Here is a 16,801-nt window from a genome sequence, read left to right on the forward strand (position 1 = left end):
AGTCTTTAAAAAAACTTATTCATATTCGACACAGTGGGTAGCTCTGTATGTTTGATTTTTTTTTTCTCATATTTTTGCACTGAATGCCCTTCCAATGCAACCCCAAAGGGATTTCTGTCTCTTCCCAGGGAAAACTGGGGATCTTTTGCTTGTTTGCCGATTGTGTGATATTGAGTGTTTTAAAGCGGCTCAAAATCTGTCTGATATTATTGCAGTTTCTTACAGCGTGTCTGCGATTAGCAACAAACCTGTGTGGGATACATCCAGTAATTGGCTGGATTGATTTAGTCTTCACCCTCTCTGCTTGAGTGTGAAAATGCAAGAAAAAAAATGTTGGCCACTGAAATAATTGGGCCCACCAGTGTGAAGAAAGTTAGTCCTTGTTTCATTTTCGTGGGTGAATTAGTGACATTTTAAGGATTTATGGGTTTTTTTGTTTTGTTTTTTCCTCTCATCGTCCCTTGACCTGTTCCTTGTTCACTGTGTTCTCAGTTTACCTGCGTCACATTTTCCTCTGCAGTCTTAGTCAGTGATGGGGGCACTTACAGTATTTGTTACTGCTTTACTGAGTACTGTCTTTACTTTCTTTTTTCTCAACTTTTTCACCTGTGGTTTCGGTCCTTCTTCTTACTGGGACTTCTAGAGGCACAGTTACTGGAGATCTATGCTTCAGCATTAAATTTACACCCTAACTGCCAGTACTGTGCAATACTACAAATTTTGATGTTGATCCATTACCAGCACGGCCAACATTGCCGATACAGATACCAATACTGATACTCCTATATGTAGGGGGGAGCAGTGTGTCATGATTAATGAGATGAATTGTCATCAATTTGCAAATTCTGAGTATATTTTAATGATTACTACATCAAAAATAATTTTTACTTTCCACAATAATTAGTTAATACAACAAAACACCTTTCGGCTTTTCATGTATTTTGAAACAGTTGATCCTCTTGCACTAGTATCGATCCAATACCGATACCAGCATTGGCACTATCGATATTTGCATCAATCCACCCACCTCTACTAACCTCAAACCTCTCTGAAACCCTATGCTGTAAATGTAAATAAATGCCGGTTTGATGTATCATCCACTTCTATAGCTTATATCATAGCCTCTATGAAGATTCACCACAGAAGTCTGAATTAGGACTTAGTGGGTCTGTGAGGTCAGGTTTCCAGATCATTTATCATTTATTGCTGTATGTGAATGACAGTAGCTGTGATTTCCTGTTGGCTTATTTACAGATTACACCCTCTTTATGCTGGAAGTGGGAAATGAAGTCTCCAGTGTGTCTCTGTCTCCCTCGTAACTGCAGCTCTGCTGTGCGAGTGATTAGCTGTGCAGCCGAAACCTTTCCCCCTCCCATAGATTTGTAATATATTTTTGGATTCGTTAAGAGTCCTGATGCAGATCATCTGAAAACGGCAAATACTTTTGTTTCATTTTATTTATTTATTTGTGTGAGAAGGGCGACTTAAAATGTCTGCTTCACTGACCCTCGTCGTCTTTCTGCAGGAGCCCTCACAGTCGGACTGGTCCGGCAATGTCAAACGATTCACGGACGAGACCGGACTTGCATCCCACCAAGGCTGCCCCCAGAGTGGGTCACCACACTTTTCTTCATCATTATGGGCATCATCTCCCTTACAGTCACCTGCGGACTGCTGGTGGCATCACACTGGCGCAGAGAAGCCACCAAATATGCCCGCTGGATCGCCTTCACTGGCAGTAAGTGAACATTTTCCCTGAAACTGATGAGACGACCTTTAGAAATTCCTTCACCACACCACGTCAGTATATTTATGTATCTGTGCAGAGCAGTGAATAATAAAATAGGAAGAGGTTAGGTTGAATCGATGTGGAAATTTGGTTTTAGCCCAGTTTTGCACTTCCTCATTTACATGTGCGATAATGTGTGTGGCAGCAGAAACACCCGAGGCTACGCACAGGATATCAGTCAGTTTGTGTTTTTCAGAGTGATGCGAGGACGTTCGTGTGGGCGTGTGTGTGTTTTGTTGCATTTGCACATTTATGAGAATTATTATATTTTTTTATTTTGTTGCATTCTTGTCGATTATGCTTTCTCCCTGAAGCCGATATTGAGTAATGCAGTTTGTCTGGTACCTGAGTGGGTGGCTTATGTGCCATAGCAATTCTCTAGTGTATTTATTTATTTTTAAATCTCCCTCTTTGCCTTGAAATCGCGGCTCCTCTTTTTTCCCCCCCAGATATGATTTTTGTAAAGGTACGCTTCCACCACTCGATAAGAACTTCCATCTCGCGTACTGACTGTGGCTGGGCTGGTTTCGTAAGGCCGTGTAGGAGGGTGGCGTTTGATTGGTCAGACAAAGACAAACCTCAACGTACTCGTACAGATGCAGCAGTGGTATGTGAAGTCACAATGCCCTGCAAAAATTGTTTGAAAGCCTGTGTATTTTTCTCTCTCTCCATAAGCATTGAAGTTTCTTTTGCCTGCCTGGCCGATTGCAGATTCATATTTTTTATTTTTACTTTTTTTTCCTGATCATGTGATGAATCACCGCTTTTCAGAATCCCGATTTTTTTCCCCGCTGCACAAACTGCCTGTCCACTAATCACAAAACAGTGTTACATGCTAAAATGAAAGCAGTCGAGTCATTGTTTAACGACTGTACTCAAAGGAAAGTAAGAGCGTTGCCATGGCAATTGTGAGCAGTTGTTACCCCCCACCACCACCATCCTCCTCCCTTCCCATGTACAGCTTCTGCTGGGCATATTAGACAAGAGGTATATTTTTAGTTCAGCTTTAAAGCATGAAAACGATTACCAGCAAGGAAATAAATGAGGAAAAAAAGGTTGGAGGAGGAAAAGACTTGTGATCTATTTGAGAGATGAAGCTACGCCTGTGGCAACAGAGGGAGAAGTGATAGAAAAGCATCACTTTTTCTATTTTTAGTACCCCCATTAGTTGGCACTTTAGAGACTGATGGTCTACCTGGGATTCTCTTGTAACTCTTGAGCGGGTAAGGTGGATGAAAAGGAGAGAAAAGTGCCTGATGTTGCTGAATTTTTGCTGCGATGTCTAAAATATTTCATGTGGTTGAGAGAACGGGGGGGTTAAGTGAGAAAAAAACTGGTGTGATGGTAAAGATGGCAAGCTGAGCGAGTAATCTTGTTTTTAGACATAAAGTGAGAGGTTGTTGCCCATGTTTGGATGCAAATGGAAAGAGGGGAATAAAGTGAAGCTGGTAGCAAGAAGGCAGGGCTGGTTCATTTTGGGCAAAACAGGTGATGAAGGTTGAGAGGAGGTGGGCAGTGTGTAGTGTTACTGGCTCCAGGCCATCAGGACTTGAATGGACAGCTTTGTGTAACTGGCACAGGCCCGCCTCTGTGTATCGTTGTGTGCACACCAGCAGCGTTTTCCCCCAAAGTATGAAGGTCATCTGTGGGGGTGGAGTGGATGTAGAGTTATAGAAAATGTCATTGTGAAGATTCGTTAACAGTAACTGCAAACCATTCGCTAATTAATGAAGTTACAAAATGAACAAAGCAGCCTTTTCTCTCTCTTTAGATACTATTTACAGCTTCTTCTTTTTTTTTTACCACTTTAAACAGAATCATTCTTCTAGATTTAACACTGAACTGGTTTCCATGGATGTCAACTTTATTAAATAGCCTATTGATCCTTTTTTTATTGTGTTTGTTTTGCAAGAGAAGCCACCCAGATCCTGCAAATTTTGAGATAAAAATCTATGATCCATCCTGAGAAAAGTGAGTCAAGGCATCAATGTCGTGTTTCAAATATATGAGTTGAGGAAATCTTGTGTTCATTCTTAAAGGGGGTTAAACTGCTGCTTATGGTCCTTCTCTGGGTATTTGCACACTTATGTGATTCAGGTTTATGAGTTGCAATGTCAGAGCTGAATTGTGTTGTGTCTAACTGATTAAAACGTAATCTGTGACTACTGATGGTGCACAATAAGAGATACTGTTTAAAGACCTGAATGGAAAAAAAACAACAAAAAACATTAGCACTCAGGAGAGTCAGAGACTACCAGCAACATAAACCAGTGGTGCTCACACTGGTGGTATGCCTGCTGGTGGAGCACTGAACCATTTCTGATGTGGACGCATGTTTCCACGGGTAAACTGCAGAGCACAAGAAGTTATTAGAATCTGATTGCTGAAGGAAGAACCACCAAACAAGCTTAATGGAATCAAAATTCAGGTTTGATTTATTCAGACAGTCCTATCTGAAAAACTAGCATGTGCTTATACACCATATACAACAGTTCAACTGAAACATTTCACAGAAAGAGCTACCAAATGATCCTTTTAGAGCCCTAAAGATGCACTATATTGCCAAAATTATTCTCTCATCTGTCTTCACACACATATGAACTTGAGAGACCAAGTCTTGTTATGCCGAAACATTACGAGTTCCTTTCACTGGAAGTAAGGGGCTGAGCCCAACTCCTGGAAAGACAACCACACAACATAATCCCCCCTCCACCAAAGTTTACACTTGGCACAAAGCAGTGAGACTCATCCATCAGGCGGCGTCCTATCATGGTACCATGCTGGAATATAAGAGACACTCGTTCTCTCAGGAATGTTTGTTGAAGCAGTCTGTGTGCCTAGCTTCTTCATTTTATAGACATGTGGCCATGGAACTGATTTGAACACCTGAATTCAATGATTTTAATGAGTGAGTGAATGCTTATGGAAATATAGAGTATATGCTGTGCATGAAATCTTCGTTATCTGCTGTTTGGTTGGCTCAACTCATGCTGCCTGCTTCTAAATGACCTCTAACTTATCTTTGCAGTATCTTGTTATTTAAATCTGTCACATTTATGATGCAAAGAGTCATCTGAACAGTTAATGAGCAACATCGGTCTCTTTAGTGATGCACTAACAAGCAAGTGCAGCTCTCATAGTTGCTGTTAGTGGTTACTGCTGCAGATTAGACCTCTATATTAGATCGTCTGGATTTATTAAAAGTGCTACAGCACTGAAAACCGTGACACTTCTCCCCAGATGTAGGGAAAACGCTGCACCGGTGAATTCACAGAAATAATATAAATATGTTAAAATAATGTTCTGAATAGTATTTAAAAAAATCAAATCAGCATCCTATAGAAAAGAAAATGTATGCATAAGCAAGTTGAACAAGGGAGCAGAATAACTACTTGTAGCATGAGTAATGTGGTAACTGTTACTCTTTACAAGTATTTGTATTAATGATTAAACCATAAATTATTTTTCTAAAGCTCTGTTGCCATAAGAAAGAAAAACTGCATATTTTGTCATTTGAGCAGGTTTCTGCTAATTGGAAGCGTGGTGGTTCGATCTCTGTCTCTTCCTGTCTTATGTGTTAAAGTATCCTTGTGCAAGCTTCTAGGATGCATCCATTGACGTGTGTGTTTGTGTGACTGTTAAGTTAAAAGCATTTAGGCATAGAAAGGGGTTTATATATGAGTGAGTATGTGTAAATGGGCGAATGAGCCTTGTGGAAAGAAAGTGCTTTGAAAGCTCAAGTATTGTGCATTTACTATTTTAGAAAAGGTGTATAAATGATTAAGTAGCTGATGGATGTTTTTAGATGAATTTTCTGTCAATCAACTAAAGAATTAATCGGATAATTGCTGCAGCTCTCTTGTTTGAGTGCAAAGAATGACTGCTTCTGTGAAGGCTCCATATGTCACTGGTTGAAACACTTAAGAGAAGCGTCTGACCGTGAAGTGCACTTTGCTCAAGTTTTCAGGTATAATGCTGAGTCGTGTATTTTTGGCTGCCTTTTAGCTCGCCTCACGAATAAACACATGTCCGGAGTAATGAGCGGGCATGAATCTAAACTCGAATTGTGATGCAAGTTTACTCTGCTGGGATCTTTTGTGCTCGCTAACAGACGGGAGGCAAGCAAACCGGTAGGTTTATGAGTAAAACCTCATCAGATGATGCAGGAATTTTTATTTGTGAGGAAAAACGGCTAATAGGAGCACAACACTGTAAAACCGGTTTATTAGTTAGTAAAATAGCTGCGTGAATGTCACACTCGGTTAATCTTGTTTAGATTAAATGCAGGCGCAGTTACAGCTTGGTTGCCAACCCATAAATATTCCTAGTTTTATTATATTTTGGGGGTAATGTTGCAAACAGATAGCACGACTCACTTATTGGATTTGTATATCTTTGCCTTAAGGGAATAAAGCGTATAAAACTTTAAACTGTTTGAAATTTAAATTGCAGGAGAATCTAAAAACAGACTCTTTGCTTTATTTTAACAGTTTATAGTCAGTCTATGTTATTTTATGCATATTCTACATCCTAGTAAAACCTTTAATCTGTGAATTGCAGGAATTAAGTCTCAGATTTTTCTTTTTCAGGAAACTGTAGAGTGAAACATTAAACTTTGTTAGTAGGTTTGTCCAAAAAAATTTGAGACTCAGATACTAAAATTAACATTAAGAAACTCATTTGCAACAATATCGATACTAACTTTGCTGTCGTGCCTCCTCCACTTGACGCAAAGCACACAGCTCCCTCCCTTGCTAACAGCTGAAGTAGTTGACGTTCATAACACTGAACAATACTTCAGGAGGAATTTAAAGAGGCCAGTAAAGCTCATGCTAACATTAGCGATTTAACTATTAGCAGTTACCCGATAGCCACATTAGCCAATTGTTATTAACATTCGGCTAGTGGACTGCAGCTCATGGATGGAAGAGTCCTAGTGGTGTAGTCTTGGTGGTGTCACAGACACATGGGGAAGCGGCCGGGTTGCTGACTGTGCAGATCTGCGCCGAAGCCGTAGATGAACTGAGGAGAGAGTCCAGAGTGTGGAGAACAAAGCCGAGCAAATAGAGTGAAATCCAGAGCAGAGTGGTCACGCGGGTTTATAGCCCGAAAAGCAGAGCGGAGGATGTGACGAGCTGCAGACCGAGGTGGATCAGGGTGAACCGTGGATGAGAAAAAGGCTGCAGTCAGATGTGGACGGGATGATAAACTTTTCTACTTTTTCTACTTTAAAATAATTTATTAAAATGTGTTTCTTATTTTTGCTGTAGCGAAGTGTCAGGTCAGTTTTAACATGCATCCAGTGACTGATACAGTCTACCACCTCTTTATTTTAACATAACTAATACTATACTTTATCCAAAGATCCTTTTTAACTTTACCAAAATACGTCTTGTGCAATAATTTAATGATATAGATGCGTTAGGTATGTGTTTATTAGTAAGTTCTAAAATATATTTTACCTCCACCATCTGAAATGAAATTATCTAAATCATTTCTAAAATGAATAAAACCTCCAAACCTAATTTTAATTAGTTACTTTAAAACTAAATCTACTATACTTCTATACCCCGTGGTATAGAAAATGATACTGAATATTTTTCTGGGTATTTGTATCGAGTATGAAATTCTAGTTCTGTGACAACGCTGCTTGTAACCCAGTCATCTTTAAAAGGACTGACGATCAGTCCTTTTTAAAAGCAAACGTTGCTGGGCAGCTATCTTGGTGTTGCCTCCAGGCAGTTATTTTAAAGCCCTTCTAAACTTTAATTTTTAAAGCTCACAAGGATGAAACTGCATGTATTATTATTTGTAATTAAAGCATTATGTTTTGGGGCATTTTCCCCTTTTATTTATTTGGACAGTGAAGCTTTTTTAAATAGGAAAGTGCGGCTAGAGCTTTGGGGAAAACACACAGCAAAGATCCCTGGGTCAGAATTGAACCCAAACCGCTACATTGAGCCTCCGTGACACATGGTCACCTGCTTAACCAGGTGAGCGAAACTGCCACCACTTATCTACATCTTTGTGACAGTAATGAGTTGATACGCTTGTCACCACACAATTAATGCTGTCTTGAGCTTGTATTCACACATTAGTGCAAGAGCAGGACCGGCTCATATATTTCACAGTTCGGATTTCTTATTGGCTCTTCGGGGTAAACTGCCATCTTCGCCGTCTGGCATTGATTTCTATTCAGGGTGCTTTGAGCATTGCATTTCTCTCCTATAATGTCTGTCTAATCTGAAAATGGCTCTTTATGCTTTCACAACATTTCACTATGACATAACCTCAATAAGTCAACAGGGCTTCTAGAGTACGGACACACAACTTTTTCTAAACAACAAGGAAGTCACTCTGAACTGATGTAGGAAAGGACATCTAATGTAGTTTCCGTTTGCGGTGTTGCTGCTACAGGCGGTGCAGAAAGATGTGTTGATCTAAAGCAAAAAAATACACACAAATGGTGAAAAGCTCTTTGATAGATCAGTTATTTTTAATTACTTGAAGCTATTCCACAAATTCTGCACTGCCATTGATTTGGATTCAAAAGTCACAGTTTGCTTTGCTGCTTAACGTCACTGTGAGTTACATAAGTTGTCTCAACTGGACCTCGAGCTTCAGTTACAACACTTTTAAAGGAAGGAAGAGAAAAGGGAGCCTTTGCTATTGGCAACAGCTTTGTTATTCAATCATTCACCTACTTCCTGGACAGTTTAATAAAACCACACGATGGCTTCATCCCTGATCTCTGCTGTGCTTGCTCTGCAGCCGCTGACTTGCCCACTGTGTGTTGAGCAGAACATCACACTGTTTATTGAGAATGGTGCCTGTTGCAAATGCAGCGATTCCCAGCATGCGGTCAACGCGCTGAGCTAATTGATCCCACAGGGCTTGATGGTGATTGTCAGAGCTCACCAATCAGCGGAATTGGATTTGCACAAGGAAACCAGGTTAACACAGAAAAAAAACATGTCCCATGGTAGCTCAGTTCCTGTAGGGGCCTGACCTCTACATCGTGTACTCGGAAGACACACTGAGACATTAAATTCACAGAGTTCTCCGATATGTAGCTGTTTAATAATAAAAAAGGGAAAATTATCTGGTCCTTAGCAGGTCGTAGATGAAATACAATATATGTAATATTACACTCCCCCCATTTAACAAGAATTAAATGCAGTTGATTAACTGTTCATCAGCAAGTGAGAACTTTGGCTGTTTGCAGATCTGGAGCATTGAGGTGCCAACAGAAAGCCATCATTGCTGCTGATGCTGGGAGGAGTTATGAAGCCATTTTGAAACAATCTGAAGTTTATCATTGTGCACCGAGAGATAATTCACAAGTGAAAAATTTTCAAGACAGTCAACAATCTTCCCAGAAATCTCTGTCCCAGCAAGTGTCACCCCAAGGTCATACTGTGCTTCAAGTGGCTCTGTAATTATTATTATTTTTTAACCTTAGTGCTACAGCTCTACTTCATCATCATCATCCATTGGCATAGCTGCTCAGAGAAACTGCAAAAAAGAAAAAAAAAAAGGGGGGGACCCCCCAGGAGCTATATCTCGCTCTACAGGCCAGTTAGCATGCTAGATGTTAAAGTTCATGGCAGCACAATTGGGTTACCAGAAGAAATCCTTTTTCTCTAAAGAGAAGAGGGCAACACAGGTCATACAGCAGCACATTGATCCCAAATATTAAAGTAAATATACAACAGAATGGCTGAAAAAGGAAAGAAACAAGGTGTTGCAGTGACTCAGTCAAAATCCAGACCTCAACCTGATTGTTATGCTGCAGAGGGACCTGAAGAGAGCCATGCATCAACAAATGCCTGTAGAGTTCAATGAACTGAAGCATCATTGTAAAAGGAGTGGGCCAGAATTCCTCCACAATGATGTGAGATACTGATAAAGTCATTTAGAAAAGTTTTTTTTTTCTTTCTTTTTCTTTTTTTTTTCAAGCTATTGCTGCTGAAAGCGGTTTTACAAGCTCCTGAATGCTTTTAGTTTTTGTCAACTAAATGTCATCGGAAGTTGATGAAGGTGACTAAAATCTAAAGTGTAAACTTTGTCGTGTTTTACCAGGGAAATTTGCTCCACACAGTTTAGAAAGCATCTTATTTTCCTTGCCATCAAATGTGAAATGTATCTACTCATCTCTTCCTCCTAAACGTTGACATTTTGTCGCTTTTTCATTAGAAATTGGGAGGAAAGGAGTTAGCTGAACTAATTGGATCGCCTCCAAACTTGTCCCGCCTTTCTACACTTCTGATTGGATCTAGTCTCTCCAGAACATTTTCATCTCGGTTTTTATTCAGTGACGAAAGTGTCGATATTTGTGTGAAATCTAATTAATGTATTTGCTGTCTTTTGGGTCTATATTATGGTTGAGTTGCATTGTGGGTAAAGTAGTTGATGGGCTTTGATAAGAAAGAACACGTGGAGTGGAGTTTTGCTGTCCTATACCTCAGCCTCGGAAATCTTCTCTCTTTCTCAGAGAACTTTGTGTATTTGGTTTTGGTGCCTGACTAAAGGTTCAATCAGTAAATCACACCTCTCATGTAACATCTAGTGGCAGCCTCGGGAAACTACAACACCGGCAAACGTGTCATTTCCACCACAGCTTCTAACATTTGTAAATTTGGTAAATCCCTTTTCTGGATTTGACTTGACTTGCAGCGTATAAACAGAGCGGCAGTGTGCTTGTTTAGAAAGCTTAAAATGTGATTACTGATCTGCACCTTTAAGCTTGTAGAGAAATGTACTGTGTTAATCAGCCTGAGGTGGCATAAAGAGCTTGTTTATGGTTCTTGGAGGAGCATTTACTGAAACTAATGCCACATTCTGCTAGTCTGGGAAATGGTGTCAATTCATTTTGAGCTCGAGGGAAGAAGTTAATGATTTACCAACAAATAATTCACACACAAACTTTACAAACTTGAAAGCTTAAATCAAGCCCATTACTGCTGGGTGGCTTATTAGAGATTTGCTAAAACATTTAACTGTGGAAAAATGCTGCCTTCAAGTGCTGTAAGAAATATTATTTAAATATAAACGATGGCAGAATGCAAGCATAACTGGCAAAGAGGACAATTTCTGGGATATTTGAGACAAAGGTTTGGAAGAGGACGTTGGCATGGTTCTTTAGAAAATGTTGCACATTTATTATGAACATCACTTAAAGTTCAAACAAAGTTAATCAGTATTTTATCAAGATTTTGATGCTGAGCTGCACACCTGTGAACAACAAACCTCTACTGTGTGTGTGTGTGTGGCTACTAGTGCTGGGCGATATGACGATATATATCGTGTGGACGATAGAAAAGTGTCTATCGTGCCATTTGTCTTCTATCGTTTATATCGTACTAACCCAAATTTTATAAATTATTACATAAAATATATAATTATCCCTTTACAACCGGTCGGAGCAGGCACACTCCGTTTTACCTAACTATTTTTTAAATCCCTGTAGAACTGGAACCACGTAAGGTAGTGCAATATTTTTTTTTTTTTGCATGTGAAACCGGAGGAGTTGTACTTACATCTTATGCCATTAGCTTGTCCTAGGTCACGGTTTCCTTCCACATATAACTTTGCATAAGAAGCACTTGCAGCAACAAAAACATAATATTCCAAACTTGCAGCAACAAAAAGATAATATTCCAGAAACACGCTTTGCCGACATTCATAAGACTTCCTACGTTGACATATACGTCAGCGCGAACTATCGCATGTCCGCCATTTCCTGCCCGAAACCAGAAGTGACGTCATTTTCGCGAAAGGGCCTTATAAGCCTATGTTGGTGTTTTTAAAAGACATGTTTGACTTTATGCTTTTCTGTATCGTTTCTGGGATGCTTAGAACTCAAATTACACTGTTGGAAATAGTTTATTTTGATGCATTATAATATTTATTTTCATTTTTCCTGTAGTATATAAAAATTAGTGTATCTCAAAAATAAAACTATGAAGAACCTCAAAATAAATTTCTCGTGGTTGGAAACTTTTGTATTTACAGTTTTGAGGGATACACCGCTTAAATTTTTTTTAACTAGAAATATATGTAAAAAACAAAAAAACGATTTTCAATTTTTTTGTAGTTTATTGCACTACAAGTTTTTGCAATTTATGTAGTTACTATGGACTTAATGCATACATATTATTAAAATTTGGGCTATAATGGTTGTATTGATATATGGAAACTTGAAATACTCCCACAAGTGGCACTACAGCATGTAAAAACATAAAGATAAGCTCTGGCGGACTTGGTTCTATGGTAGGTCTTAAAGGGTTAAATAGCCTGTGGCAAATATATTAGTGTTGTCTTCTAACTATACATGCTCTTAACTTTATGCAAGAAAAAATAAAGTATAAAAAAAAAGATATTTTTCGCAAAGAAACTCCGTCTCGTGGTTTGCGAGCTGGTGCTGCTGTACGTGCACCCGGATTTGCGACATACTTTACGGTAACTCAAAACAAAGACTGCACCCTCGGCACTCGCTGTTTACAGACTGCGTACTTTCTAGATGACCACAGGTCAGGTCGTATATCGTGATATATATCGTTATCGTGATATAAAATAATTCATATCGTGATAAATATTTTTTCCATATCGCCCAGCACTAGTGGCTACTCTGTATAAATGCACAGCACATTAGTGGTTTCCAGCCTTTCCGTACTGTCAGTCCCCCAAGCGCTCTTCAGTAATCTCATGACCTCACAGGTTTATTGAAGACGAAGGAAAAAATATCCTTTTGTCACCTGAACTTATATTTTTTATATAAGTAAGCACTGAATCAGGGTCTGAATGTCACACCCACAAAGCAACATGCTGGTAGATTTTCCATTTAAGTAAATCTCACTGCTGCAGGTGAGCTTGCTAGCAGCAGTGAGAAGGACACTACCAAAAAAAGCAAAACTAGAGACAAATTAGTCAGGAGGGATCAGGAGAGAGCAATGGTCTGTGGCCACCACCTGCAAAACCATTCCCTCTGTGGGGGTTGTCTTGATGTTGCCTCTTCAGTGCACCTATTATTGTTACTGTGATTTGCACCAAAGAAGGCCAAGTTCAGTTTCAATTAAATTTTATATACAATGGTCCCTCGTTTATCGCGGGAGTTACGTTCTAAAAATAACCCGCAATAGATGAAATCTGCGAAGTAGTCAGGCTGTAAAACCCCTCACTACACACTTTATACACTTTTCTCCAACAGGCATGAACATTTTCACACTTTTCTCTCGTTTAAACTCTCAAAGTTCAATCCTTCGTAGAAAAATAAGTCCAGTATTATAAAATGAAACCAAAGGCACTCCCAGTTGCCTTTGACGGTGCAAAACATTTCATTGACATTGCCGTGTTTGTTGGGGAGAAAACTTACAAACATACAGCACAGCACTTCAGAGTCACACTGCTAACAATCGACGATTTATGTAAATTTAACAAGCTGAACGTATTCTGTACTGTACAGGACACACGGCACGGAGGAGATTGGCTGTAGACCACTGTCAATCAAATCAGGACGCAGAACACAATGCGCTGTAAAAAAAAATAAATAAAAAAAAAATAAGGATGCAAAATTAAACAAAACTAGAAAGCGAAAATTTCAGAAGAAATTTTAAGTGTGCCTATGCCGCTGCTAATCAGTGTAGTTTGCCATTCATACAGCTACAGAGAGCAAAACTCAGAAGAGCAGCCATTCTCCTCCATGAACTATGGTAAAAACAAACACCGCTTGCGCCTCACAGATGACAGCTTACAGTTTTGGGTAAAGATGAAGTGACTTTGTACAGCCGCGATTTGCAGACGCTGTGCACACAGGTTCATGAGCAGAAGTGCCATTGTACCACGGCAGACCCGACAATGTTTACCTGAACACGCTTTGAAGCATTACGTTATGGGCCACTTTTCACACATGGTTGCTGTACCCACACAGCCGGCTGTAGCTTTTCAACTCACAGCCCAATACACACCCAAAAAACAGCCGAGAGAGCACAGACTACGCCCGAGAGGCGTGATTGCAGGTGCCGCTCAGGTGGGTCCACCTCCCCTGCAGCGGCACTGCAGACCATGCCCCGCCACACACATCAAACACGTAAAATAAATATTTATGCACTTTTGCATTCACTTTTTGTTTTTTGTTATTTTTACACAGTGTTCTGAATGATTAACAATGGTCTACAGCCAATCTTGTGTATTGTTATACAAACTTTGGTTGTAAGATTCAGATAACTATTTAATAAAAAGAAAATATTTTATATGAGAGTAAGAAAGAAAAGTATATCTTTGTGTCTCCCTTTCCCTGTTAATGCCCTACCTGGCCCCCTGGCAAAAGCTTTGCTAGATCCGCCCCTGCACAGTTACCAGCTGTCAGCTACACAAAAACAGGAGCTTGGTGTTTATTTGTCTCTCAGAAACAGTTCATAACTTCCCTTCAACTCATTCATGTCACCTAAAGGATAAACCTGTTTCTCCATCACCAGTTCAGCTCTGATGATTCAGTAAGGACATCTCATGGTTTAGACCAGCCGCTTCTACAGCTGTGGCCCCAGCAAACATCAGCTGATACTAGAAATTAAAATCAAATGAATTCTAACAACAGCTGATCAAGCTTAAACGTGCTGCTGTTGTTTAGCGCGATAAACAAGAGCGAAAAGCCGATCGTTGATCAGTCTCACGATTGAAGTTGCAACGGGCCAGAGAATGACAGGGGAGGCTTCATAACGACAGAATAAATCGTAATATTTTCTCTGAATGTGGGACGATTCCGTTTGTACGGCAACTCTACGAACTAACCCTTATGAATAAAATAAAGTTCAACGTCAGTAACTTAGCGCGCACACAGCTATATATATATAGAAACTCCTGTGCAATTCATAACTTCTTACCTGAAATTCAGTTCACCTCACGTTCCCTGATCCACGATCTACCACCGGTCGATCGGCGGTCGCCTCGCCGCCTCGTATGTCTCGTTCCCCGCATGTTCTTTCTGACACACACCGGTGGATAGCTGCCCTCAGTTGTCGCTCCGCGTCAGTGACCACCAAACAACTCAGTTATTTTTTCCACATCGACCAGCATCTGGACAATCCACCGCCTTTCACTGTTTGCACCGTTACTAAAAAAAAAACCCTCATCGGCTCATAAAAACGAAAAATAAGTCCAGCTATGACCCTGAGTCAAAAAGACAGCCAGCTCGGGTTAGCTAGCTAGCTGTCTAGCTCTTTGCAGGCACCGAAACCATCAGAGCTAATATGGGATGTCTTGGTAACACGAGCAGATATTTGAAGTTTACATCTGGCCAATCCACCACCTTTCACTGTTTATACCATTACTAAAATGAATAAATAAATAAATCATCGGTCCATATAAACGAAAAATAAGTCCAGCTGTGACCACGAGACTTTACGAAGGACCGGGTGTGAAACGAGAGTAAGCCGCCCTCACTGTCATCCAGGCCGGCTGTAGCTTGTTAGCAAAGCCGCGCTAGCTAGCTAGCCACCTAGCCAGCTAGCCTCAGGCAGAAACGACATCGTCAGAACACTGTCGCTAATATGGGATGTTTTGACAAAACGAGCAGATATTTGAAGTTTACACACCTACATTCTCGCCTGAAAATATCTTAAAAGTTTATTTTGTGACCTAGAAACAGTATTAAGAGGAAAATAAAAACTAAGTGATGGCCGCCATTGTTTGACTCGGCAGAGGCCTGCTATGAATTGTGGGATATTGAGTTTTCCACCAAGCATTACCGTAACTTTTGAATGATTTGCGCAACCTTAAAAATTCCAATGGCTCCTGAAAGCAGCGACGCTGTGCGCACCATTGATATTGTCGTCATTACGGTAATCCAAATAAGGGTAGACAGGCCGTACTACTCCCGGCATACCACTAGAGAGAGCCAACACACCACAAATGAAGTTTGAAATTTGTTTCAGTGGGACCAAAAGATGGAGCCAACACACCACAAATGAAGTCTGTTTCTATGGCGCCAAAAGAAGAATCTTTCTAAATTTGCACTAAAATATTAATATTTAAAAAACTATAAAAGTCATGAACACAAAAAGTCATACCATACTAGTCCAGCTCCAGCCGCACAAAATGATCTAACATATGTAACCCTGTTGTCAAAACTGTTTGGCAGAGAAGTGCGGGAAAATTTTCACTAAAATATTAATATTTAAAAAACTATAATAGTCATAAACACCAAAAGTCATGGCATAGGCAGACTTAATAAATCCGACGAATAGTAATAAGTGTGCCTCTTGGCATAGGCACACTTAATAAATAAATCCCGCGAAACAGCGAGGCCGCAAAAGGTGAACCGCATTATAGCGAGGAACCACTTTAGTGCCAAATCATAGCAGCACTCGCCTCAAGGTGCTTTACATGGTAGGCTAGAGACCCTATTATAACACAAAGAAAATCCCAACAGTTAGAAGACCCCCTAAGAGCAAGCAGTCGGAGACAGTGGGAAGGAAAAACTCGCTTTTTACAGTAAGAAACCTGCAGCAGAACCAGGCTCAGAGAGGTGAGGTCATGACTGGTTGTGGATGAGGGGAGGGAGACGGGACAAAAGACACACAGTAATAGATTCACAGTGGTTTCTGATCAAGTATCTCCTTACATTTTTTTGAGCAGTGTATTAAAATGTGACAAAAGTTACAGCTCAGAATTGCCTCTCATTGCTTTTTCACTTTCTTAGTTCAGTTTCACTTTAATGATTGTAGCGTTGCGTTTACCTTGTAGTCATATATGGTGTGCTTTTAAGTGTTTTCAGTGCATGCTTCAATCTTCTGTCTATAGAAAGTTCCAGCTGCTGCTTTCATTAACACGTCTCTCTGAGTGTTTAATTTCTCAGATTTTCTGCAGTCGGCTGCTGATCATGAACTGAATGTTGAAGTTTTCGAGGTATTTTCAGCGATGTCTGCACAGTTGCCCTTTTTGTTTCCTCTTCGGAGGAAGATATAACTAAAAATAGAAATGTCTCATTTCTACAGGGGACGAAATTTGGTTTGG

General features: G+C 40.0%; 1 protein-coding gene across 1 annotated transcript in view; it reads left to right on the forward strand.

The window, feature by feature from the left end:
- The window catches only part of mosmoa (modulator of smoothened a), a 33,944-nt gene that overhangs the window by 13,310 nt on the left and 3,833 nt on the right, over positions 1-16,801 (forward strand). Inside the window, exon 2 of the mRNA XM_063471809.1 lies at positions 1,526-1,738. Within this exon, the coding sequence (XP_063327879.1) occupies positions 1,526-1,738 (213 nt within the window). The remainder of the gene's footprint in view (positions 1-1,525; positions 1,739-16,801) is intronic.

This window comes from Pelmatolapia mariae, linkage group LG4 (assembly GCF_036321145.2).
Source record: "Pelmatolapia mariae isolate MD_Pm_ZW linkage group LG4, Pm_UMD_F_2, whole genome shotgun sequence".
NCBI classification, from domain to species: domain Eukaryota; kingdom Metazoa; phylum Chordata; class Actinopteri; order Cichliformes; family Cichlidae; genus Pelmatolapia; species Pelmatolapia mariae.